This window comes from Phragmites australis, chromosome 4, assembly GCF_958298935.1.
Source record: "Phragmites australis chromosome 4, lpPhrAust1.1, whole genome shotgun sequence".
In the NCBI taxonomy this organism is placed as follows: Eukaryota; Viridiplantae; Streptophyta; class Magnoliopsida; order Poales; family Poaceae; genus Phragmites; species Phragmites australis.
In genome coordinates, this window is record NC_084924.1 from 49484101 (window position 1) to 49511452 (window position 27352).

At 43.4% G+C, this 27352-nt stretch overlaps 3 protein-coding genes across 5 annotated transcripts; 1 reads left to right on the forward strand and 2 right to left on the reverse strand.

Moving 5' to 3' along the window:
* Window positions 1-2530: 2530 nt before the first annotated feature.
* On the forward strand, window positions 2531-11001 carry LOC133917110 (actin-related protein 4-like). 2 transcript variants are annotated; one of them, XM_062361086.1, is made up of 20 exons: window positions 2531-2693; window positions 2784-2875; window positions 3456-3629; window positions 3723-3796; window positions 4152-4232; window positions 4721-4781; window positions 4859-4908; window positions 6548-6602; window positions 6864-6941; window positions 7016-7069; window positions 7920-7973; window positions 8064-8124; window positions 8327-8378; window positions 8991-9057; window positions 9281-9340; window positions 9435-9497; window positions 9636-9698; window positions 10123-10187; window positions 10507-10575; window positions 10654-11001. In XM_062361086.1, exons 1-20 carry the CDS (start codon window positions 2681-2683, stop codon window positions 10697-10699), a joined length of 1332 nt encoding a protein of 443 aa, XP_062217070.1. In that variant the 5' UTR covers window positions 2531-2680; the 3' UTR covers window positions 10700-11001. The 2 variants fall into 2 exon arrangements, 1 of the variants encoding a protein (XP_062217070.1); XR_009909565.1 differs by lacking the exons at window positions 6864-6941; window positions 7016-7069; window positions 7920-7973; ... (7 more) ...; window positions 10507-10575; window positions 10654-11001 and having other exon boundaries at window positions 4726-4781.
* Window positions 11002-11323: 322 nt separating this feature from the next.
* On the reverse strand, window positions 11324-14141 carry LOC133917111 (uncharacterized). 2 transcript variants are annotated; one of them, XM_062361088.1, is made up of 4 exons: window positions 13763-14141; window positions 13484-13626; window positions 12254-12429; window positions 11324-12169 (listed from the first exon to the last, which is right to left on the reverse strand). In XM_062361088.1, the coding sequence occupies exons 1-4, from the start codon at window positions 13991-13993 to the stop codon at window positions 11685-11687; spliced, it is 1035 nt and encodes a 344-aa protein (XP_062217072.1). In that variant the 5' UTR covers window positions 13994-14141; the 3' UTR covers window positions 11324-11684. The 2 variants fall into 2 exon arrangements, with proteins under 2 accessions (XP_062217072.1, XP_062217071.1); XM_062361087.1 differs by having other exon boundaries at window positions 12254-12480.
* Window positions 14142-22943: 8802 nt separating this feature from the next.
* On the reverse strand, window positions 22944-27086 carry LOC133917112 (kinase-interacting family protein-like). Its single transcript, XM_062361090.1, has 3 exons — window positions 26829-27086; window positions 25413-25611; window positions 22944-24219 (listed from the first exon to the last, which is right to left on the reverse strand). Exons 2-3 carry the CDS (start codon window positions 25513-25515, stop codon window positions 23342-23344), a joined length of 981 nt encoding a protein of 326 aa, XP_062217074.1. The 5' UTR covers window positions 25516-25611; window positions 26829-27086; the 3' UTR covers window positions 22944-23341.
* Window positions 27087-27352: the final 266 nt, after the last annotated feature.

A 27352-nucleotide genomic window follows, 5' to 3' on the forward strand; every position in this document is an offset into this window, starting at 1 on the left:
CGGTCGGAGGGCAAAAACGGCGTGGCGCGACTCGGGCAGCACCTCCCCTGCACGAGGAGGTGATCTACCTGCAAGAAAATGGGGCCTAAGGCCCCGTGCAGCATGGCTCGATGGCCGGCAGACACATGGAGTACCAACGCAAGCCGGCGGCGGACTCAACCACACGGCGGAGCACGGCTATGCGCATGGAATCACTACGGGGGCCACCTATATGCTAATTATGCAGCTCTGGGAGGGCGAGGAGACTCACCAGAAGGGCGAATGGCGGTGGTTGCGATGGCTGAAGCTTGGTCGAAGGACGATGGCGGAGCGGCTCGGCTTCTCTGCGCGGACGGCTCACGTACGGCCTCCGGCGATCAGGCGGTGGCACGGGGACAGCGTCTGATCGCCCGGTCCTCCTTGATAACACGTCGGTGGCACGTCGTCGGTGGTGAGTGGCGGTGGCGTGAAATGGAGGCGGCGGTGGTGAGTCTGGTGAAAGGGGGCAAACAAGAGTGCGGCCATGCTATTTATTAGCGAGAGAGAGAGAGAGAGAGAGAGAGAGAGAGAGAGAGAGAGAGAGGACGGTGCGGCGAGAGGGGCACAGGAACGTGGCGCATCGTACTGTCCTCGGTGAGCGGCAGGGTGCGGCGCGAGGACGGTAGCGTGGCGGTGGCGTGGCGGCTCTGGTCCACGGCCGGGCGACGCGCGGCAAAGGGCTGCCAGCGCGCGCGTACGGTGGCGCAATCGCCGGGCATGGGCGCGGAAGGGGCCGAGAGAGGGGGGATGAGAGAGGAGAGTGAGCGGCGGCCGGCGAGCTGGCGCGCCATGCTGGCGAAAAGAGAAGGGGGAGGAAGGAGACGCGCAGGCGGCGGCAATGGCTGACGCGTGGCACGAGGGGACGGTTCAGGTAACATTTTCCAGCGCGAGCGTGCAGCAACGGGCCGAGGCCGAGAGGATAGTGAGTGAGCCGTGGCGACGTGCTTGCTGCCCAGCGCGGGGAAGGAGGTAAAGGTCGAACGGGCCGGGAAGTTGGGCTACGCAAGGGAAAAGAAAGAGAAGTCGGCCCACTTGGAATTTGAAGGAGAAAAGAAAGAGAGAATTAGTTGGAATCTTTGGGATAATTCAATTTGGAATATTGAATTTGGATTAAGATCAAGTTCCTTTGAAATATTTGGACTTGATCTAGAGACCTTGAAGATGGTTTGAATCCATAAATTTGAATTCGAAATAGATTTGAGCTGAGCAGAGACTAAGAGTAAGATTGAAATTGAGAAACATTCAATTTCGATCCTCCTTACAAGGATCCATAGAAACTTCCAGCAACACATATAAACTAATTCGATGCAGCGACTAAATTGGAACTCCTTCTATTACATTTTTAGAATATCTACTCAACTCAACAAGTTCAACAGATATGAGTGTGCATATACTGACACACACACATCCACATACTCATCTTAGCCAACTTATCTAATCCTAAAAAGTTTTAATTTGGGGCTAACTTTGTAATCAACCACATACCTGACTCAGGATGTTACAGATAGCAAGATGGGAAGGGCAAGAAAAGAGTGTCTGTACATGTAGCAAGATGGGAGGAAGGAGAGAGATGAAGAGTGGGGTTCATACGTAGGTGACATAGAAGAGGAAAGAGAGAGTGGAGGATGTTGAAATATAGAGATTGGATGTAGCGAGTATGTTAGAGGCGAAGAAAATTTAAAAAGTGAATTTTATTACAAAGGCTCTCTATATAGAAATATAGAGAGTGAGTTTTAAGAAGTTTTTAAAGATATTCTTAGCTATGACATATTAATTAGTCTGTTTTTAATTTTCCTTTTTTAAGAGTTTCTTGAGATGCTCTTAGCTATGACACATTAATCAGGTTGTTTTTAGTTTTCATCTTGTAAAGCACGATGAGAAGTGTATAGAGATATAGGGAGTGGGTTTTAGAAAATGAATTTTATTAGAAAAACTCTATATAGAGATATAAGGAGTGAGTTTTAAGAGTTTTTTGGAGATACTTTTAGCTATGACACATTAATCAGTTTGTTTTTAGTTTTCTTTTTTTAATAGTTTTTTTAGATGCTCTTAGCTATGACACATTGATTAGTCTGTTTTTAGTTTTACTTTTTTTTTGATCAAATAAAGGTACCTCCTACAATCAGACCGCTGCTTACTAATCAATCATTAGGATGTTTTTCGAGAAGGCGATCAATAATAAGGACGTCGCACAAAACAATCTTGTGTTTTTGCCGTGCTAGCATAGGTTTTGCACATTGCTTCGTTTGGTTACAAAGAAGTGTCACCCATTCCTTCCCGTGCATGTTCTTTTTAGCTAAGGCCCCATTTGCAACGTAAGAATTTTACACCAAACATTTGGTTAAAAAAAGAAAAATTGACAGCAATTTGTATGTCCCAAATGCAAGGATGTGGACTGATATTTGTATTTGAAACACCAGCAATCTGATTTCAATTTCTCTGACACCGTAGAATAGAATCTGATTTTGAAGTAGAAAAGGGAAAGAGCCTGTGCTCTGCAAATCTCCCGCTCCTCGCCATCGCACGATGACAAGTGGGCCACACCAAAGCTGGTAAAGGGTAGACCACGCCAATTCCCTCCCTCCTTCCCCACCCTCCGTCTCCGGCGAGCTAGGGTTTTCGCTCCCCACTCGCCGAGCGCTCCCTCCCTGGATCTCCAGCCATGTACGGCGGCGGTAAACTCTCTCGCTCCTCTCCCCTCTCTGCCGCTAAGCCCTAAACCCCTGGAGACCTCACGCACTCACCGCTCCGTTTTGCCTCCGCAGATGAGGTCTCGGCAATCGTCATAGATGTGGGCTCGTACAGCTGCAAGGCGGGCTACGCGGGCGACGACACCCCTAAGGCCGTCTTCCCGTCGGTGAGAGAATGCCCCTTTGCGGCTTCTCAACTCTAGACTAGATGCTCCCGTGTTGTTTTCGAATTACGTTTCGAGTTCACATTTTAGTTGCTTCTGAGGTGTATGAAAGTTTATGTGTTATGGTTCCTGTTGATTGTAGAGGCTAACTTTAGATCCCATGGAAGTGACTGATAAATAATCTGAAGCACATCTTCTGTACAAGTTGTAAAATTGGAAATTATTTTCTGCTTATCTTAGATTCTACGACATTATTTTCTTTGGAAGGCAAATGAGATAATATTGCATTCTGGGACTAGGTTGTCAGCTTTACTTTTTTTATTAAAAAAAATTGAACACAACTTATGTGATAAAGTTAAGGATTTTTCTACGTGGCAAAAATGGTGCCTGAATTACATAACTAAAAAGGCTTTGGATTTGGCTATTTAGCAACTAGCACAAATAGTAAGTGTTTAGCAATTTTTAATAATTATTACCAAAAAGGTTTAGAAATTCTGTTGTGCTGTTGCTTCATGGAATCCTAGCAGGGAAGCTTTTTCAAAACAAATTCTTACTGTGCCTTGTATCCGTTTTACATATTAAGGTTGTTGGTTCAATTGAACAAGCGGGAGACACCGATGAGTCCAAGCCAGAGAAGGAGCCTGATTCTGCATCAGATTCTAAGAATGGAGCCAAGCCTATGGATGTGGACAAAGGCAAGACAAAACGTAAACTTTATGTAGGTCAAGAATTAGAGTTCAGGAGGGATCATATGGAGGTTAGTCACTGCATGTACTCAGGATTGATCTGATGATCATAATTTTGTTAACTATCATTTATTGATGGTTTCTCCCCCACTCCCCCTAAACAGGTGATTTCACCTATGAAAGACGGAACAGTTACTGATTGGGATATCGTTGATAATATATGGAATCATGCTTTCAGGTGAATTTTACTATTTACTTTGATGTGGTCCCGAGAAAATTCTCCTCTTTAAAATTGAGAAGCAGCAATTGAGGTCATTTTCTAGGGCATTATTTGAATCTGAACATTGATACTGCTTTACACGTACCATTTTCTGTTAACCTGACATAATGTGCTGATTGCATATGTAATTGTGAAATGCCCTGGTGTGTTTGCTAATGAGATACAGTTTCTTGTTTTCTAGCTTTATTTATTTAATTCATGTGGATCGTATGATATCGCTACAAGCCAATGTTTAAGAAATTAGGATCTCTTTCTGATATGTCTATGTAATTTATCCAAGATGCTGCTTTCTGCCCTTTGTTCTGTATTTCAGACGACGGCTGTTGATCAATCCCGAGGAGCATCCCATGCTCATATCCGAACCATCTACAAACACTGCACAGCAAAGAGAGAAGTATGTGCATATGCTTTGTATTTAAAATATTTGTATTGCCAACTTTATTGAGTCATGGAAGAACACTACTGGTTTTTCCTAGGTACGTTTGTACTAGATCACCTTCCATGACTCTTAACAGTCATGACAACTGTTTTCTTACCAGGACCTGAAAACTCTTTTCTTTCTTTGTTAGTAAGGATTTGGAAACTTGGCTTCATACCATGCTAGTGGTTCATTTTTACATTTCCTTTTTGGGAATAGTCCTGTTGGTATCTCTATCTTCTGAATGTGGTTTGTGAATGGATACCCGGAACTTGAATTTATCCTACAATAGCCTTTGTCCCAAGTAAGTTGGGATATGCTAGAGATGAAACCCACAAAACCCAACTTGGATTTATCCTAATAGATCCAAAATTATGTTTGTAATTCCTTACGTACTCTTTTCAAATGACGCTAGAAAGACTTCATAAATTCTTGTCTGACCGTTATTTTCCTTGTTTTCATAGAGCAGCAGAACTTATGTTTGAGAACTACAAAGTGCCGGCGCTGTTCCTAGCGAAAAATGCAGTATGTCTCTGTCATAACTCATAAGCAACCCCTTATGCAATTAGTTTATTATTTTTTATTGTTGATTGTGCTATCAGGTGCTCACATCTTTTGCGTCTGGACGTGCTACATCTTTGGTGGTTGACAGGTGAGCATTTTCATGATTACGTTTCGCTCAGCACGTACTGTATCTTATATCAAATGTAGCTCCCTTTGCTCATGTCTTGTGCTGTCTGCTTTGATTGGCTCTTCATCTTCCTCTTTATGCGATACAACATATAAACTATACTTTTGCACCATTACATTAGGCAGAGTCACACAGATATGATTACTCCATCCATCTATCCATCCCATGGGAAAATAAGTAGAATTGAGAAACTCAAAGATGATGCTCTTGCATAGTTGTTACGGTGGTGTGGCGAGGTGTGGCGACCCACCACCTTCACAACTTTATAGCGCCTATGGCGCGCGGCGTGGCGACTCCATAGACATATTGGCGTGGCGAATACACACATTATAGTCTAGGATATGATCATCCACAATAATCTCTTCTTCCTCTCCCTCTTCCTCATCTTCTTCAACTGAAGAACTAGTGTGCAGCTAAACTGCTATGTGATACCTAGTGTGCTAACTGCTATGTGGCTACAACTTAGAGCTTGAGCTGAACTGCTATATGCTAGTGTGTAAATCAGATATTTACTATGTAAATCAGATATGCACCAATATATGTATAGGGATAATAAACGGACAAGGGAAAAGGCAAAGAAAAGGAGGAACTTGTTAATTGGCCCAGCCCACCAAGCCGGCCCATAGAAGCCCTCTTAGCCCATGTCTCCTCTAAGGTTCTAGCCCTAGCGGCCAAGCGCAACGCTTCAGTCGCAGCTACCAGCAGGCTACATGTTCAAACTTCTAAGTGCTACACTGCTACTAGCTCTAACAGAGACGTGAGAGGAGAATGCAGTGCTAGCTCTAACAGAGAGACGTGAGAGGAGAGTGCAGTGCTAGCTCTAACAGAGCAGATCAGCACTCAACAGAGAGAAGTGAGAGGAGAGGGCAGCAACGAACCACGGTCAGACAGAGCAGACCAGGGGCGCAGGGGCAGCGGAGGGCCAAGGGAGCGCAGCGATGGCGAGGACCATGGGCGGCGTACGGATCTGAGCAGGGGTGTGCCGCGGAGGACGGCGGGGACCACCGGCGGCGGACGGTATCGGTCTCGGCGGCGGACGGTATCGGTCTCGGCGGCGACCTGTGACCCGCTCTCGGTCCGGCTAGGGTTCACGCGAGCCACACTCTCGGTTAGTGCTTAGGTCAGGTCTCAAACATAACCACGCGAGCTCCCGTCCCGTTGGCCCCTTCTGACCCCTCCCCCCCGGACTTTACCCTTATGGCGGCCACCACACAAAAAGAACGCCACACGATGCCACGCCGATATGGCAGACACCATACACTCCGGCGCCAACCACACCACCATACCGTCGTTATGGCAACGCCATGATAACTATGTGCTCTTGTTTTGCTACTTGATTCTACACATTCATCAAATCGAATACCTTTATTGCGCTTTTCAGATTGGCTTTCTTTGGTTCTAGAAAATTATATTGCTTTTGAGCTTTTAGGTATCACTATCTCTATTCTTTTATAATTTTATAAGCTGTGTTAGAACCATCTCAGTTTCGAGGTCTGCTGTGCGTGTTGGATTCTGCTGGTGTCAAAATCTTATTATTGATTCGATTTGTCTTATTTCCCATGGCTTTTGGGGTATGACAATGTGATCATTTTTGGTGCAGTGGTGGTGGGTCCACTGTGGTTGCTGCCGTGCATGATGGTTTTGTTTTGCAAAAGGTATGTTATGCTATTAATGTGACAAGCTCATAACTATTTGTAAAGGGAAGGTGCACAATGCAATACTAATTAGTGTTTTTTTCTTTTTGTTTAGTATTTTCATTTGAAAATGTGAACAACCAATACTGATTTAATGTTTCATTAATTATTCTGTTAAGTTGTATTACATTGGCCCTTGCATATGTAACATTGGCATCCCTATCAACTTGTCTATTCTGACTCACAATTTCTTTATTTTGATAACTTGTTTTCTAATGGCAGTCTGTAGCGACTTCTCCAATTGGCGGTGAATTTTTAACTGATTGTATGATGAGAAGCTTGGAGAGCAAGGGTGTTGTTGTAAGCTTCTCTCTGGCTTAACATAGCATACTAGTCTTTGCTGCCTGTTCACCTCCTGTTTGTTCACTTTCCAGATTAGGCCCAGATATTCATTTAAGAAGAAGGAAATCAGTTCCGGAGAATACAAGGTGTTGTTTCTTTAACATTTTGTTGGACTTCAAATCTTTGTCTTCATGTGATTTTTTTTTAAGTCTAGGAAGAACTCCCTTTACCATTGAAATGTACCCCTTTATTGAAACTCAATAATATCATGTAAGCTGATCTGTCAATGTGCTTGAAATCGACACAACATATATTTGCGCAACCATAGGAACACTTCATAGACTTGTTTTGATTAGTTGGAGATACAGCCAGCATAAAAATGAGATAGCTGGAGACACACCCTGACTATTTATTTGTCTGACTTCATTAGCAACACAAATTAGGTTTTATTCCAACTTAATGGTTCAAAAAATGTAACCCTTTATTCATTCATAAAGAGGACCTGTGTAATTCCTGGTAACCATTGGTGTCAGCAGAGTAAGGGAAAAAAAAAGGGTTAGATTAGCATTTTCAATTTCAACAAGTTAGAAGTTACCCTTTTTTCTTCTATCCAGTGTATTTCCCTGCTCAAGTTGCATTGTGTATGTTTGTTAATAGTCTGAAACAGGAATCCTAGGAGACTGATTGATTATTTGAGTTTCTGTATTAGACTATTGGGCCATTTACAAATACCGTGGTGGTTTTCTTGCTACTCATTGGGCTCATTTTAAGGGTTTTAATATGTTGTGCTAATCATGGTTATGTTATAACGTTTCATTTATTTGACTGCTGTATTTCAGTATTTGTTTACTACTTTTTATCACTGTTCTACAAAATACTTAGCACCATGCAATGCTGAGCCCTGGCATCGTTTGCAGCTAAAACTACACACTAGATGAATGAAAGGCAAACAATCAGTATGTTTTCTCTGACTCCATTCTGTCCTTGTCTTTTCAGATTGTAGATCTTGATCTTCCAAACACAACTGAGAGTTACAGGTTGTACTGCATGGTATGATCATTCACAAACCTTTAATTTTTGTTATGTGTTTTTGTTTTTGTTTTTTCTGGAAGGCTTCAATGATGACGCTTTGTATTACAGAGAGCTATTGCTAGTGACATCAAGGAGTCTGTTTGCAGAGTCCCAGATACTGCCTTTGATGGTATGATGTTATAAAGATAACATTTCTGTGGTAGCTGTTACTATTATGAATACAATATTTGTTTGGCTTCTTTTATCCGTATCTCGAGTGCCATAACATAAATTATGTTTGTTTCATTGACTTACACGTTCAAAACATTTTCTTGCTTTATATTTCCTGTAATGTTCTAGTGTTTTTCTTTCGCTGCTTTATATTCCTGCAGAAGTGGCATATGCAAATGTTCCTACGACTTCATATGAGCTTCCAGATGGACAGTAAGTTGGATACAAGCATCGTTTTGCCACATATTTATTTCCAGTTTATGAGTACTCCTATGTTCTTATTAGCTAAGTCAATTCTTGTCCAATTAGATAGAGAAGGTTACTTTACCTTGGGGGCTTATTCGGCACACCTATACTCTCGGTGTATCTGTGCATCCCATCTCTGAATGACATACAAATGGATCATGAAGAACTCCTTTTTTGTTTTTGTGAAATGGATCATCAGGAGCTCTGACTTGATAATTTTGACCAAAAACCAATTTTATAACTCCACAAAATTTCAACTCAAAATTTGATGAATTGGGGTTCAAAAATAAAAGAAAACAAGTTATTGATTACTGAAAACTGTCATCGTTGTTTCTCTTAATATATCTGGAGCGTTTGCAATTGATGGATCATCTCCATAACCCAGACACTGAAATCATTTGGAATGTTTTAAGACCATTTGCATGGTCTTTGAGGCGGGATGCATGGGTGCATTGAGAGGGTGGATGCTGTGATATATCCCCACTTTTCCACTGCTCTTGTCTGTAGTCGTCTGGTAAAGATTTTGTTTGTTATGTATAGTTTATGGTTTTTTGTTAACATCATCTGGTATTTGAGCAGAATTATTGAAGTTGGTGCTGATAGATTCAAGATTCCTGATATTCTATTTAATCCATCTCTATCCAAGGTGAGTAGTGTGGAAAGGAACAATACATGCTGGTAGGAATGATTTGTAACTGCCTAACTGGTGCTGGTACTAGATTATGTTATTGCAGGAACAAATCTAGTTCCTTGGTTTCTTGTTCAGTAGATGCTAGCAATGATTTAGAAAATTCTTTTGAGCTCAGCAGACTTGCTTTCTTTCTCTGTACCTCTCTCGCTCTCTCACACACATATTTTGTGATTGACAGACTATTCCTGGGATTGATGGATTTGCAGATTCAATGCCAGCTCGTGGCCTTCCACAAATGGTGAGTTGAATATGGGTTCCATACTGTTTTGCATTGCTGGCAGCATGGCAGTTCTTCATATAGCTAAAATTGCTAACACTTCATTTGTACCCAGGTCATTGATAGTGTAAATAGGTGCGACGTTGACATACGCAAGGAGCTATTTAGCAACATCTTGGTAAGACATGAATTCCAGAGCTGCATTTTACTACTTTACATGTATCATGCACAACAGCATGCGTCCAGTGACATTAGTCCTTCAGCACAATTTTTTTGCTATACACTTCTAACATCTGCAAACTTGTATTCTGGATAGCTTTCTGGTGGCTCATCATCAATTCTGCAGTTAAAGGAGCGCCTAGAGAAAGAAGTACTAGAGGTACAGTTTTTTTTAGCTCTTTAACCACTAGTATGCACAGTAGTATTTTGGTTTGTAACATGGAAACTATATTAGGAGATTTGTCATACAAAAATTTTCATATCAGTATATTTTAATAATTCCCTACTGTGTAATTATGAAAGTAATGGTCAATAGAGTATTTTGGAGATTGTATTGATGTCTACAACATGTATTTGGATATGGTGAGAGTATTGTATTAGTTTTACACGCATTACCCCTTATTTTGTGACCTTGCTTGAAAATTGTAGAATGAAACGATTCTCTTTGTTCTTGTTGGTTGGTATTTGTGAGTACAGCGTAGTTCATAGAAGGGAGCTTCTATGGTTAAAACTGTTGAAAATGGTTCCTTGGTCCCTGACTCTTTTGTAAGGCCAGTTCTTATTTTCACATTGAACTATTGCAGGAGTCTCCTCAAGCTGCTCGTGTTAAGGTTATGGCAAGTGGAAATTCAGTAGAGAGGCGATTCAGGTTAGACTACTATATTTGCTTGTCTTTGTAGTATTTATCCTTCCTTAGGTAATTGGTAGGGAAGAATGAAGATTCAACTATTTTGCTTTTTTCGCCAATGCTAAATGCAGCCCCGCTATTTGCTATTTCTGTTGGGGGTTATAGCAGGGTGTTATGGGAAAAGTTTAACCCACGAACTACCGTGGTGTGTAAAAGTCAGAATAAAGTTTGTTATTATTTTTTGAGGGGGGGGGGGGGGGCGGTGTTTTGGGTTGGGGTGGTTCCAAGATTTGTCTTAGATGCACAATAGAATGGCTGATTGGTTGGAACTCAAATGCAGTGTTTGGATTGGAGGTAGCATTCTTGCATCTCTTGGGTCGTTCCAGCAAATGTGGTTCTCCAAAGCCGAGTAAGATTGAGATTTTAGGTTCAGCTTTTCATGCTTGCGCTGGACACCTGATAAATCATGCTATATATCTCGCACCAGGTATGAAGAGCATGGAGTTTCCTATATTCAAAGGAAGTGCCCGTGAAGTAGTGGAACATGTACGATAATAATACCTTTCACAAGGGTTGTGTTGCCAAAGCCAAAGGGGCCGTGTGTACTACAGTTAGATGCAGGCCATCACAGCCGCCTTGCCATGTTGGCCTATGAACAACTCTATCGAGCGATATTTATCGTTGTTGTGACTAGTTAGTTTATAGGTGATGTGAGGGCAACGTAAGAACAGGGTTAGCTAATACTTGTCATTAATGGTAGATACTAGTTCATCTGCTGAATCTTTTCTCCTTGCTGTTGAATGAGATGGGCTACTCTAGTTTGTACCGGAGCTAACTTTTTGCCAGCTGATTTGTTGTAGTAGACTCGCTGTAGTTTTTCAGTTTGGCTTGGAGCTGGTGTTGAATCTGGATGGCATAATCTATTTGGTACGTTTTTTCTGAGAGATTGGAGTCTCCTACATTCATCCGAGGAACAAATCAGGGGGAAATGTACAGTATTATATTTGCATTGATATGCACAATGCTATATTTCCAATTATTCACACTGGACCAGAACTGCATTCTCAAATAAAAAAGGTTTCTACACTAGCGCCCATTCACAGATTTATGGTACCTATTTGAATAATAAGGTTGAAACGACAACTACTGCAGCAGAATAAACAAATAAAGCCATTTCTTTATTAGTGCATGGGAACAACACACATGCTGCTTGTCGTTTACCTTCATTCCTGGAGTATGTGCACAAAATAATACCTCTCAAAGGCTCAAAACAAATAAGCCCCAACTATAGTTTATAACAAGGAAGACAAGTGCTGCCGCTTTGGCGCAGCAGATTTAGTACAGTATGTATGTAGAAGTAGTGTATCACTGTATCCATCTTTGTAAGTTTCCATTGTCCTTTGGCTGGGGACTGGGGAGGTATAAAGCAACTCCTCCTGACCCTTGCTGCACCGCCTCGACTAAGATCACCAGAAACAACCAATAAATATAAGGCACGCAGTAACCAAGCTACGAGCCTTAACAATCTTTGGCCGCCTTGTTTCTCGAAGCAGCAAATGGATTCGGAATGCTGTCGAAAAGAGGCTTCGGGATGCTGTCGAAAAGCGGCATAGGGAGGGGGAGGGTGAAAGCATCCGGCTTCAAGCTCCACTTGCTCTTCAACCATACCGAAGCAATGCTGATGCTGTCTGAATCTTGGAATTCCGGGCTGCTCGATGATTTCTTGACAGTATGCAATCCATCCTCGTATGAAGGCATCCATATCGCCAGAAGATCTTGCTGGCTATTGTTCATATTTGATCGACTGCCCGACTTTGGCCTCAGGGCTAAGCGTTGCCCGGCCCTTGCCAACAGGCTACCGCCACTGTCCTCCCTTGTTGTCAACTCACCGTCGGCTTTCTGGCGCCGCCTTATTGTCTTTTCAGCATCGTCAATCTCCCTATTGACATCTCCATTTATAAGAGAAAAGCCACTCGATAAGCTTCTAGCTTTCCTATGATGACCTGGAGGAGTTCAGAGTTCAATCAGAATTCAGTGGATCACCGGATCAGGAATCATAACCCAAGCAAACGGTGATGGAAAATTACCTTTAGTATACGTTGCCATTTCGGTGCCTTCATTAGTCGGGTTCCCCTTTGGAGGTGGTGTGAGGCCATAGTATCCCTGCAAGAGGCTCATGGACGGCGAAACTGCTCTCCGCGGCGGTTTAAGAAATGGATCCAAGGAAGCAGCATTTTTGGGAGGGCGACGTGTAGTCCATTCTCTGAAAGGAATTATATTGTTACTGCCCATAAAGCATGAAGTAAGAGGTCCACTGAAACTAAGAGTAGTCAGCATTGTGAAAAGGCATCATGTGGTAGCATCATTAAACTAGAAAAGGCAGCAGCATATGCAATGCCAACTATTGGTGAAGTACTAAGTACTAAGAATCTATATAGTGGAGCATCGATTAAATATGCAGTCCTTTTACAAGAAAATTCATCCAAGAATAAAACAAAAAAAAAACTTTCATATCTTGTCTATGGACTGTTCTCTATGTTTTGTAACTATCCAAAGTTCCAGAGATGTGCCTGTCAAGAATAGTGAGTGTGCACCGTGCAGTGATCTAATGAGTGCAAGCATGTGGAGGCTGCACTTCTGTTGCCAGGCAGGATTGCATCATCTTTCCTCCGCATTGCTTTTCTGTGGATGTTCTCATCCTCTAGCATTTGCAAACCAGGTGGCAGACCCGTTCGAAAGGTTGAGAAAAAAAGAACGTCGAAGCAGCTGCCATTAGGTGTCAGGTCAGTGTTCAATACACTCGGCAGTTGGTTTCTCACCGGTGGAACATTGCCTACCGCACCGCACCGGTTCTCAACAGTGTGCGGCCAAACCTGCCAACCTCACCGGGATCTGAATTGTATCCCTGGTTGAACATTGCCAAATCATACGCTACTGCATGTATCGGCAAACAAAGTCAAAATGAAGCCGAAATTTCTCCAGAACTGTTGACGAGTCGACTCGAGAACTATGAAAAAGAAGAACGCATGTAACGATGCAATGAGTCAACAAGGACAAGAGAGATTTCTTTTTTTAATCGCCACGGTTTCGTACCCTCGCAATGCAATACTAGCGATTAGCTGTTCGGTTGCAATGCAATCACATTTTCACAGAGGTGAAAGGTGTAATCCATCGTTTGTTGTGCTGTAAATGTAATCCGGTAATAAAACAGGAAATTACTAAGCAGTATGGTGTGTGTGTGTGTGTGTGTGTGTGTGTGTGTGTGTGAGAGAGAGAGAGAGAGAGAGAGAGAGAGAGAGAGAGAGAGAGAGAGTCACCTGGTGCGATCGGTGTCGCTTGAGGACAAGGAGGGAGGAGCGGCGGCGGGCGGGTGCCTCCCGGGGAGCGGAATCCGCAGCGTCTTGTGCGCGAACATCTGGAGGTCGGTGGTGAGGCCGTTGACGCGCTTCACGTCCGCCACCTGATGAACCAACCAACCAACCAACGCGCAAGCCAAGCAGATTATTACTGTAGTAATGTCCACAGGCCAAAAGGATGGGATCGATGGACGACAAAGGGAAGGGGGCAAAGAAAGAAGGGTAAGAGGAGGTACCGACCTCGACGCCGTACTTGATGGCGACGCCGGCGAGGGTGTCGAACCTGCAGACGCGGTGCAGGATGTATCGTCCGCAGGACGACATGGGCGGCGGCGAGGGCGACTGGTCCACCTCCAGCACCGCCTCCGCCCCCTCGCGCCCGCCGCTGCCGTTGCTGCTGCCGTCGTCGTCATCGTCGTCCTCGTCGTGGTGCCGGGCGTGGGCGTGGAGGAGGGCCTGTTTGACGCCCATCGGTCGCGGCGGGACCGGCGGCTGCCTGTGCCTATTTTTGGCGGGCTCTCTTTCCCCCGCCTCTCCTCTCCTCCCGGCGTCGGTGCACAAGACAAGTGAGCTGACCAAGACAAGAGGGGAATGGTGAGCTGGTCTTTTTGTGGTGCCCTCTCCCCTCCCCTTCCCTCCTCCATGTGCATACTATGTTTGTTTTAATCGAAGATTATAAAAAGTAGCGTGTAGTTTTTAAAGTATAAGAAATTAGATTAGAAAAGTTAGATTGTATAACATGTAATGACCGATGAAATCTAAATCATTAAATTATTATAAATTTAAAACTAAATTATTATAAATTAAATTATGATAAAAATATATTTATTTCAACTTACACATCCCTATCCTCTCTAACGGAATGCGTCGGGCCGGTGAGGCCACGAGCTACAATTGCGTGGTCTCCCTAGTCGTTTCGATCGAGGCAGCGCAGCGCAGTGCAGCGATGCTATGGGTTAATAACTTTCGTAGTTTCGTTTACCAGAGCTGATACAGAGTTTCATGATACATAGATTATTTCTCCCTTTCTTTTAAGAAGCTTGCCAGATTTTGCAGCATTCCCACATGACATCCAAACAACGCAACCGGCTTGTAAGTCCTGTGTAATGCGAGTACGCGGCATATTATTAATCAATCGCAAAACGCAAGAAGCAACATAACTTGGAGCCCGATCTATGTCAATTAAAAAACAGTTGTCTTGCTCCATTTTATAGTTTTGCTTGGTATGCCATAAAATCATTGATCCTTTTCACTTTTCAGACCGACCATACCTCGGACTAACACAATGAAAACAGCAAACAAACTGCCCAAATTGTCCTTGGAATCCCATTGTCGCTCTTTTTACCACTAAAGCGTTAGGTCTTAGGTGGATCTATATTAAGCACTCCAGTTCCTGAAAGGAATCAGTTACAAAGCTGTAGAAACCATTGCCATAACAGAGTACGCCTTTTAAAGGAATCAGTGCCGATATTTCCTTTCTTTCCTGAACATAATTTAGCCAGCTCACACGTGCTTTCTGATTGAAGCCTTGTACAGACAAATTAACAAGTGGTTTGTTTTCCTGTAGAATTTGTTAGGAACATGGTGACTTTTTGGACAAGGTTCGTAGTCAAGTGGTAGCAATTCCAGTACCTCTGCGACCGATTCCAAGGGCTGGCTCATCAGCACATGATGCATAGCAAACCGGACGTTTTCCGAGAGCAGAGACAGCAAACTGAACACGCGAGTAGTTTTAAGAGGTCAAATTACGTTCTCGGATCGATGGAGTACTAATAACAACCCAATTTGTTTCCCTATCCTCCAGGAGGACACTAGTTAGGTAGCCATATCTTTCTCTTTCCCGTGTAATTTTCATTCTGGGACAGCAGAGCGAAGAAGCTTTCTAGTACTCCTACTACATAATTTGGTAGCTATTGGGAATGGAATAAATATTACTCATATAATGAGCAGCAGCAGGAGCAGCTGGATTCATCGAACTGGGGGACCTCTGTCCACGAAAAAGATGGCGATGCTGTCTGTAATGATTTCGACTTGGGATCGGTGGAGGAGCACTGGCATCAGCCAGGTCAACCAAATCTAGTACCGCTTCATGTTAGACATAATTCTCAATTATATTATTGAACTGATTGTCTTTAAGATATGAACATCTAGATTTACACTAAAAATCACATATCTAGTTGTAGAATGCTTATGAGGCTGCAAAGACTCCCTCCTGCGTGATGCAAGCATGCTGTTGATGTCGATGTTGGTGTAATTATTGTTGGACGTCAGCAGTGGCTAGCGGCAACGTTGGTCTTCAAGCCGATGTCGAGCTTCTCTTTATTGATAGAACCTTTAGGTGTGTTAATTGGGTATTAGATTCACATCTAGATGTTGTGGTCTCTCCTTTTTATAAGCTTGGGCGGCCTGGGATCACGCCATGCATCAGTTAGTGCTAGCCTCCAATCAAAGCACACATGTGATGGTGGGTCAACGCCCCCATTTTATCTCATTCAAAGTTAGTTACCTTAGGTGGTTAGCCGATATCATCCAACCAATATTCTCCCACTTGATAAAAAGCTAACAACGTACGTTCATACTCAACAGAACAACACACCAAGATATAGTGCTGCAGCAGAGAATGAGATACTACTGAAACCTCAGCATCTATAGTGTACTACTCTATCTCGATAGGATATTCACTTATATTTGTTTGGGAGATGGCTTATTCACTCATGGTCCTTTTATGCGGTTTGTTTTCGTTTGTCATTATGTGCACTTGAAATGTTGAAAACAAACTTTATAATTTCCAGAATCGAAGTTTAAGATAAAAATTTGTCTCGGAAGTATAGACTGTCAACAAGTCTTATGCTGGTACTAATTTTGAGACAAACCTCTAACAGGGAATTATTAAACTAAACATGATGCATAAACATGGTACTTGATTATTATAGGCTGAACATCAGTAATTTTAATTCCGGATTACATCTTTCATGTCATGTGTTTGACAGTACTACTTGGCATGTTGTTACTCAAAGCAAAATTACACTCTAACATAATAAGTTCCGAGATAGATCTTAAGCCAAAAAAATATTTTCTTATTCTTAAACCACAACAGTCTAATGTGAATTTTTTTCATTATCTAATAGCTTTATAACATGCCACAAGTCAGCTTGCATCATTAATAATGCCTTAAGAGATTGGTTAGAGCCATTCCACAATATGACTCCTCCTACAAGGGTGAAGATTTAACTTAATATGGATTTCTTAATATCAACACACCTTGCACAATTAGCGTCTAAATAATGCACATCTTTACGAGATTCCTTATATGTAAGCATATAACCATTAGCACCCTGCGCATAATACAGGGCTGTCTTTAGTAATTTTTCAGTGACCCAATCCTAGATAAATATCTGTCAAGTATCTCGGTTACATCAACTAATGAGGGCACATATTAATCTTAAGTATACATAATATTCATGATAGCGATATCGTAAGAAAAAATTTCATTGCCCTCAATAATAGGAGTAAACTCTTTTAATATTGGACCTATCTTGGTGAATCTTAATAGTCAAATCATGAGAGACATCGGCAAGACAATCTTAATATATAAAAAAGTATTCTTTGGGTCTTAAACGTTAATGTCCCTATTGTTGATAGCCAACAAGACATCGTCTATATGAACAGCTAAGAGGTTAAACCTACTCCTACTGATCTTAATGTAGTCTTAATGTTAAAACTTAAGGTATCTATATGTGAGGCTCATATTATTCATAAACTCCAGAATTAACTAGAGAAAAAACTTTTAGAAACGAAAGGTTTAGAGTCTCTCAGACTTTCAGTATTGGAACATAACCCGATTGTCCTCAAGTATAGTTTATCCTACATCAGAGCACTCACTAGAATCGACAACTCTACAAACCAGTGGTAGGAAGTTTGATAATTCCATAAGAAATGTAACTTATTTATGAGATATCAAGTAAGTGTATGTACGATTATCTTTAATCCTTTCATATACTTAATGGAGTAAGAAATTTGTTCATGGGGTTTATATCTCACATAATGAAAAATATTTTCTTTTTAATGAGACGTTTCATACCCCACTCGAAATGTGGCATAAGTATCAATGCCTCAATTTCGATGAACTTTGAGTGAAGTCAATAGAGTTGGCAACGTGCTTAATGTTTCCCAAATAATTCATAAGACTATAATGTAACATTGAGAACGCAAGAAAATTACTTCTCATAACGGGGACATAAATTTTATTATTAGGATGGACGGTTAAAGCATAATTTAGTACTTATGAAAAAAAAAATCAATAGCTTTAAACATTAGTCTCCTATCCATTCTCTAAGACTTCACCAACTTTCCTTATAAATTCACTAATTCCGGCCACAATCATATTTCTCTTCTCATTCTTCGTTGTTGTTGTAGAAAAGAATGATATAATGAAGTGAATTATAAAGGCTCCAATAATTATGTCCGAGCTCATTATTCTTTGAGCACTCTTATGATCAGTGTATTGGCAAAAACTTTTGACAAACTTTATAATACTTTTTCTTAGTGCCATATAATCATAATTTAAACAAAGGATTGCTCCCATAGATTCAAAAATTTATAATCATAAGAGACATTTGCTTAACTTGTTCCCACTAGTCTTTAGCAAACTACAATTTTATTGAATTTACATCAATGACTTAATCATTAATGTCTTCTTTAATGAGAGCTAATCATTATCATTATATTTGTGTGCATAATCAATCTATATAACCTCAATAATAATATACTAATAAATTACTCAATTCCTTATCAAGGTGCTTGAAACAACTAAAGAACTTATAACTGAATTAATAATAGGGACATATCACTGACCATTACTTTAATATCCACAAACAACTATGAATAATTGTCTATCATAAAATTAACTCTACTCTGGTTAGATTAATAACATGCTAATGAAAAATCTTAATAATTCTAATTTGCTTCATCATTGGGCAGAAATGAAGAAGAACTTAACTTAAGAAAGAATCAGCAGTCCAACTTCGCATCACCTTTTGACAGAAAATGATGAATATCTGGATTCATTATTGGAGATGACTAATGGTCACAAACAACGTTGGTCAGTATGTAACCATGAGACATACAACATAATCCTTAAATCAACATGAAATCTCTAACCAAAATTTTTCATTGGTTCCATTTTGATCAGAGAAACTATAAAAATGATACATGATTACAATCAATGTTGGCCAGAATGTAATCGTGTGCCATAATATAATCCCTAAACATCATCATATCTCTAATTAAGACTCCTCGTTGTTTCCATTTTAATCAGAGATAATTATTACATAGTCATGATCACATAAATGCTTGAAACAAGATGACTTAACAACTTAACTAATTTTAGTATTAATTAAATGACATATGATCATAAACAACGTCGATTAGTATATAGCCATGTGCCATAAAATTAATCATAATCATAAAGGCGCATTAAGTCTTTAAGCAAAATACATAAGTCAGAAGCAAGCTTAATCAAATGATGATCAGTAAACATTAATCATTAAATTCTTTAATGTGGAGGCATAAACATGATTAAAATAATATCATAATTAATGAGTAGGAAATAAATGCTAAAATGAAAACAAGGAAAAAAATTAATCTCATAATTTAGGGCAATATTAGGATAAGAAAATTCTTGATAACATAAAAATGAGTCAATTAAATATCTCATGAGAATCATAAAAAATGATCTCATCTTAGCATATCCCCAAACTGCACTTAAACATTATTTGTGGTCCAGCTGAGAAATATCCAAAAGGACAGCTATCGAGGGTAAATCCTTCATAATGATTCCAAGGTATGCTGGACAGTAGGTGCATGATTGGCGTTCCGGGTGTTCTTGTGGAATGTGTGTGTGTTTGTTGCGTAATAACATTAGAGTTATCCAGGTTCAGACCCCCCGTGGGATAATAGCTCTACATCATATGTATTCTTTTTTCCTCATCCTATGTTTACAGAAGATATCCCCTTTTATATTCCAGTGGGGTAGAAGTCTTACAGGTGGACCCAACAAAAAGTCCCTTGCTTGCCTAGAGAATCGATATAAATAATCATTACAAGTATACATGCGTTGTGCTTGCCCTTGGATCCTGCGGTGCTCATCTTGTCCATTGGCCGTATCCCCGTTTGTCGCGCCTGAAGCGCCCGACCTGCTCTGTCCTGTCGCAGGCTTCCCACGAGCGCCTACTGCGCTCCCTATCATATCTGCGAGCCCGTCTTGCAACAATTAATGTTTCTGGGATGGGATATGGTAACTCAACGCCGACCATGCTGCCTCAGCCGAAGTGAACTGCCTAGAGAAGAAAAGCGGCGTGAGTAGCGGCATTAAATGTGATTTGACTGGCCTAGACGAGTACCTACCCCGTGACCAGAATGTACTGGTTGCGGGGAATCCTGCGAAGGCTATGGCCGTGGTCGCGCTGGCGTCAACTGGTCGCGCTGGGGTAATGGGTCAAAGAACGAAAGTGGATACTGCCTAAAACTGACCGTTAAGAGCTATCCCGGAGGGAGACCCCTATATCCTTTACATCGATCCCAGCCTAAATCTTATGCCCAAAATCAGGTCAATTAAATATGCATTGCCTAGAGATATAAATATTTCATTAGTGGATAATAAATTCTAACAATTCATAATTATAAACAATTTTGGTTGAAATACAAACATGAAAAGTCAACATTAAGTATATATTAATGCCCACAACTTAGTTATAGTTCCAAATCAAAATTTTCCGTTAGTTCCATTTTGATCTGAGACAAATTTAATAGTAAGAGGTCATAAAATTTCACTAGAATATTAACTAAATTTGAGAATTACTCAATTATCAAAAAATAATTGCATCATTTTGGACAGGTAAACATTACTTAAAAATTACATAAGTCAAAGCATCATTATTTGGGCAATAAACATTAATTAATAATGCATAAAACATAATTAAGAAGTAAAGGATAAATGAATTACACTAAAAATAACCCAAAATTGTTTTTATTCGGCGTATTTTATGTTTTTTCAATAAACTAATACGGCGATCTGGGAGTTCCACTCGTCGGCTGATCCAGCTTTTATCCGCAGTTTGCACTTAGCTGCTAGCGTGCTCCAGTGATAGTATCACCCCTCCTTAGCACTGCCATCCCCACCGCGCCGCCTCTACCATCTCTCTCTCTCTCTCTCTCTCTCTCTCTCTCTCTCTCTCTCTCTCTCTCTCTCTCTCTTCGACTTGAACCTACCGGGCCAAGACAACTACCCAAAACCAATGGAATTTGGCTCAGCCTATAAACTCCCCCAGTCGCAGCCCAACTAACGCCCACAGGCCCGAGTCGACGTCTAAGCGACACCAGTCATCGATCTAGATCGGACAGACGAAAACGCATGAGCACGAGATCAGAACCAAAACACGTGGAAACCTAACCCTAACATCATTTCTCCTCTTGGCCTATGATTTTCGCGTGCGCGCATGAGAGAGAGAGAGAGTGAGTGAGAGAGAGAGAGGCGGAGGCAGTGTGGTGAGCAGTGGTGCTAAGGAGGGGCGGTACTGTCATGACCCCTCTCGCCGGAGCATGCGAGCAGCCAAGGCTAGACGCGGATCCGTCGAGGGGATCCTCGTGAGTGCCCTATTTGGTAGCACTCGTTGGTGTGAGGAGTGCAAGCTACAGGGCCACGACTATCTCGCCGGATCAACCGATGAGTGGAACTCCCGACGGTAGGCGCACATGGAGGCTAAGTGCACTACGACCAGAGCTACCAATCGACATGAAGGTAAGTAACATTCCCTGATCGATCTTAGGGTTATCTAATTTGGGAATGTGGTTTGGATTTGGGAATTTGGGCACCGACTTGAAGATAAGGGTAACGGGTAGAGGGGGATTCAAAGGGTTCTTGCAAAATCGCTTAATCCCTTCCATCTCTATGTTGTTCCGATCCCAGTCCATGACTGATTGCCCCAAAATCGAGAAGGGATTGACCCAATTTGAGCACGTTCCTCCCCCAAATAAAAACAATAAGCATCCAAAACACACATACATCCATAAGAAAGAGCTAATACATGATCAAAAGGTTATAATCCGAAGCAATTGACGTTAAAGCTTGAGTAATTAGCATTATTTAATAGCAACTAGGTGTAAACAGGGGTACATATGATGATCCGACAATGATTAGGCACAAAACATGAGCAATTAACATTAAACATCGTTAACCCAAGACATAAAACATAACAATTAGGGATGAACTGAGGCATGATCATCATTAACCGAGGCTTAGGGTTCATGATTTGGCTTGATTGGCCATGATACCAAATGTTAAGCATAGTTCTCAATTATATTATTGGATCGAATAGCCTTAGGGCACGACTAAAAATCACATACCCACAATTATATCATTGGATCGAATAGCCTTAGGGCACGACTAAAAATCACATACCCAGTTATAGAATGCCTCTGAGGCCGTGAAGACCCCTACCTACGTGATGCAGGCATGCTGTTGATGTAGTTATTGTTGGATGTCAGTAGTGGCTGGCGGGCGGCGTCGGTCTTCTAGTCGCTGTTGAGCTTCTTTTGATCGATAGAACCTTTAGGAGTGTTAACTAGGCACTATTAGTCATTAGATTCACCTCTAGATATTATGACCCCTCCTTATAAGTTCGAACGGCCTAGGACCAAGCCATGCGTAGATTAAATGCTAGCCTCCGATCAAGACATGTATGTGATGGTGGATCAACGCCTACTTTTTATCTTGTTCAAAGTTAGCTAGGTTATGTGGTTAACCGAGATCAGCTAACCAACAATCCATCGAACCTTTTTGAGTTTTGACTGATCAAACTAACAAGGAAAAAAGTAAAACATTCAATTCATTGGGTCAAGAGCAGGCGTAGAACATGGAGTAACATCGTGTAGCCTCCTTGAATGCCGCTGAAACGGCCAAGCATCAAAAGCGTCGGCGCGGCGCTCCTCCTCCTGTTCCTCTCGCAATCGCAATCTCAATCTCATGCACAGATCCCGGAGGAGGCAGGTGGCCGGGGTGCAGGGCGGACCGAGACTCGGCCAGCAGGCTGGACCTACATGAAAGATCAGTCCGGACCGCCGCCATCAGGCATCGCTTGCGTTTGCGTGGTGCCATGTCTACTGCCAAGAGTCTGCCACGACTAAAATGTCATGAGGTCCATGTGAATGGAAACTTCTAGGCAAATTAAAGCTTGTTCCTGTGGTGCAAATCGATTCTTGTCATGGAGGCCGAATGTGCATCCGATCAAGATGCTCGAGAAGACAGCCGGGACCTGAAAATGACTCCAAGCCAAGGCCATGGGAAGTTCCGCCGGGATGCGAGGATGATTGAGCTCGGCAGCCCACCGCGGTGCGCCTACAGCTCCGAGTGGGCAGGGTCCCAAATTCTATAAGATAGATTCTCATGAGAGTACATCTATGCTATGTATCTCATGATCCTAAATACGTGTCATCACAGGCTTCTATAAAATTTCCCTGTCCTACGAAATTGCTTCCGGTGGGCGGGCAAGGCAACATCCTCGGCTCAACTCTCGTCACCCGGAGCTTCCTCAGTTTGGCAGCAACATCCATTCCGTCCGTCGATGGAATTCATATCTACTCTACTACACCTACGACTAGTACAGTCCAATTTACACTAATAATTTTACACCTTCATAACAATATTATATATATATAATATTATTATATCGGCAGTTAAACCCTCTCTCCCTGGCCATAATAATATAATAATATCGCCACAAACCAAGGGCCAAACAAGAGAGGACCAAATCGCCGACGGCTCTAGATGCAGAAGCAGCCGCCGCCGCCGCCCTTCCCCTTCATCTGCTCCCCGGCCGCCGCTAGCCGCACCCTCGACCACCACCCGCCGCTGCTACCCTTCCGCTTCCGCCGCGCCACCGCCGCTGCGACCGCGGCCAGCCGCCGGTTCTCCACGCGGAGCCTCTCCATCTCGGCGGCGCCCACCTTCCGCTCGGCCTCCCACGCCGCCATCGCCTCGTAGCATTCCCGGTTCCGCAGCTCCAGCCCGTACACCTGCGCCTGCAGCGCCTCGATCTTGCGGCCCAGCATGCACACGCGGTGGTCCTCGCGCAGCTTCACCACCTGCCGCGCCATCTCCGCCGCGCGCCGACGCATGTAGCCCAGCTCGGCGGCGGCGGCGGCGGCCTCCTCCTCAGCCGCCAACGCGCGGAACCCCAGCCGCGCGTTCTCACCCAGGAGCACCAGGCGCTCCGACTCCAGCACCTCCACGAGGCTCCCCTGCAGCTCGATCTTCCGCGCCGACTCCGTCCTCCGGCGCTCGGCCTCGTCCGCCAGGATGCCGCGGTCCACCCACACCAGCACCAGCTCCGTCACGAGTAGGTCGGCGGGAGCGACGTCATCGTTTGTGACAGTGACGCTGGTGAGCGGCTGCTGGAAGGAGAGCGAGCTGTCGGCGTCGGAGGAGCGGTCGTCGACGTCGGAGGAGCAGTCGGAGGCGTGGTGCTTGGCGTGGAGGGACTGGGAGTAGCGGTCGGCGAGGTAGAGGTAGCGGTGGTGTAGGTCGGTGAGGAGCGCGAGCAGCTGCGGCCGCCTGTGGTAGTAGTTCTCGGCGCGCTCCGCGAAGGAGTGCTCCGTGGCCGCCTCGTCCACCGCCAGCGCGCGCACCCGCTGCTCGATATCTGCGCGCGCAAATGCATTCAAACCGATCGCCAGTTGCATTTGAATACTGAACAGTGGCAAGTAACTGTAACTCTCTACTCTTCTTGTGCAAAATGGACAACTACTCATCATGTCCTAATCGACGATTAGATAGTTGAGTAACTCTAGACCATGTCAAAGTTAAGGACTGGACTGCAAACACCGTCTGCCAACAGTAGAACAATGGTGACATGACCACTTGCCAATTTTTCTACTGCCGAATCTGAATGGGTGGACTTGGAATGATTGTTGCTACTTGCTAGTCTAGTCGCGTGATGTGAATGACCATTGTTGCTGAATGGGGTTCAAATTTCAAATTTCGAAGCGGTGCATGCATGCAGTCGAAAGCAGGGGAAAATAATCCAAAGGGAGGCTAGAGAAAGATTCCAAGAGGAAGGCAGTACTGAACAAAGATAAACCAAGAAACGGACGTCATGGCCTTTTGTCTCGTGCACTGTCACCCTCGGTCGGAGTTGCTGCTACTGGTAAGTGGTACTCCAGTACCACAATGGAGTGAATAAAAACCCTGTTCGATCCAAGTAGAGTAGTACTGTTGGGGTGAGCTCAGCTGCTGGGAAGGACGTGCATGGCACTGGCACAAAGCATATTCTGAGAGAGATAGAGAGAGAGACGAGACTGCCTAGAGATGGAGAATCCTGCTCGTCATCAATGCGTATCAAAGGACGCCCGTGACCTGATCGAGCTCTCCGACACACCATAAAGTGGATGATCAAATTTAACCACAAAATCTACTAAAATCTTATTGCTATACTCTTACAGCACAGTGGTGAAGCTGCCGAACATTTAGAATGCAGGCTCGATCAGCAGTAGCAGCCCTGACTTTCAAGTCTATGCTAGTACTTGGATCCATACAGAGAGATCACTAACAGAACCATACATACTACTCTACTGTTCTCCTACTCAAAAACCAGCAGGCAGGGATAGGTTATGAAGTACTCAGTCTATAACTAGCAGCCCTAGGACACAATACAAGCTTGCTATAATCCTGAACAATGACAATATCATGTGAGATTAGTGAGAGTCCAAATGACATGCATGGTGATCAAGTACTAGTATTACTTGGGAATGAAGCGAATAGAATCAAATTATTTATATTCACAGAAGCAATAGGTTAGGATAGGGAAGGAGAAACGGTAGGGGAGAGGGACCGTACCTGCAATGGCCGCATGGAGCCAAGGCGGGCGGCAGCTCACAGTCAAAGGCGCCGCCTGCTGCTGCTGCTGCCGCCGCTGCCGCTGCTCCTCCTCCCTCTCCATAGCCGGCTGCACTGCGCTGACGGGAATGGGTGCAGCCACCGGTCGGGCCACCCGTGCCGTGCTTTATGCTCCTCCCCTCCCTGCTCGTCTCAGCACCTGACACGAGGTAATAAGGTAAGCTATTGACGTGAAGGCACAGGCAACACTGCCACATGCTATCTATTTTTAAGAAGAAAAAAGAAAAAAGAAAAAAGAAAACACTGAACGGTACTACTAGCGCGTAGCATTTGTAGAAACGAAAAGAAAAAAAATGAAAGTGTGCAGGGTGCGTGACACTGAACACGAGCAGTAGTAGGCAACGACTGAAGCAACAGCGCCGGACCAGACGTCACAGCAGGCGAGGCGTTGTCGCTGCTACGCCGTGGATGGACACCAAGAGAAAGAGACCGATGAGACGAGGTGATTTGACTTGCTGGGCAGCCGCGCCCGTGCCCAGCCCGGCCTTGCGGCGCGAACCCCGATGCACGGCACGGACACGACGGAGCCCCTACCAGCCTATCGACATGGTGCGAGTGCGGTAGGCAGTAGGGTTAATTTCACATCCATCGAGGGTGCCGTGTCGTAGGAGTCAGTGTGTTTCATGCGCTAAAAAAATCGCGACATTTCGAATGGCTAAACCGCACTTTCAAATGGCTACTTGATTACTCGACTAAATCCTTTATGCACTATTGTTAAAAGAAAACCTCTACTGCAGGTGCGGGAAAAAAAGATGAATTTTAGGAGAAGGGTTTCAATGGGGGCCGTAACGGCATGCTCTAGAACAGAGAATAAATACAAGGTCCTTACCTTTGCACACAAAGGGGAGCACAGCATGTACTAGTACTTAGTGACGGGCAGTGGAATTATTTATTGTCCTCTAGTGCAACCGAGGAGTTTCACTACTAGTAATATTTTCTGTGCTTCTTCTTCCCACCCTAAAGAACAACTACCGGACAAAATGTGCAATGTATCTGTAAGAACAGCTGCCAAGAAACTTTCTGCGAAGTAAATACGATTTTGCCAAAAAAAAATTAAGTGTGCATGTGAGTGCATAAATGGTTTGCAACAACATATTCAGAGGGGTGCATATACAGAGAGGGTCAGATCATCTTCTATCTGAAAACCAAGGAGAGTAGCAAAATCCAGGACTAGATGGTTAATGGTACTAATTGACAATACCAGCTGAAAAGGATCTCAAAAGTCACATAAGGATGCAATTCTCTCTCTCTAGAAGAGAGAGGGAGAGGGGGAGAGAGCGCGCTCTGCAGCTACGAGTTAGGAGTATCTATCTAACTACACAAGGAGTAAGAAGAGGTAGAGGGAGATGTACTTACAAGCGAGTAGATTTGAGGGCAGAGGCCAGCTATGGAGGAGAAGAGAGCGGCGTTCTTTCTTCTTTCAAGAAGCTGGGAACGCTCCTGAAGGCTGAAGCTTTTGATCTGTATGGAGTGTGAGCAAGGTGACAGACAAATGTCTGCTTGTACTGGAAGACGAGGGAAAGGGAGGCCGGACTCCCAAGACTCCAAGCACTGCTGCGCTTGTGACTTGTGTCGTCCAAGCGAGCCGTCCGGATGTTCTGCAACAGTGAATGAACGGCCTGGATGAGATGGGTGCTTTCTTGAGTGTCCACTGGAGGCAACGCAGTCGCTTGGAACCCAACAAACCAAACAACCAACCAACTTTATTACTTTCCTAAGGGAGCCATTATTCGGATTGTTTATTGCGACAAATGAAATTCAAACGAGTTGTTCCGGTTAGCATTTGAAGGAAGCCGGTGGGATCTGAATTTTTGTGAAATTAGTTTTGAGGGTTCGAAACTGAAACTGAAACGGAAGGAAACCTATTATCAGACAAGCGG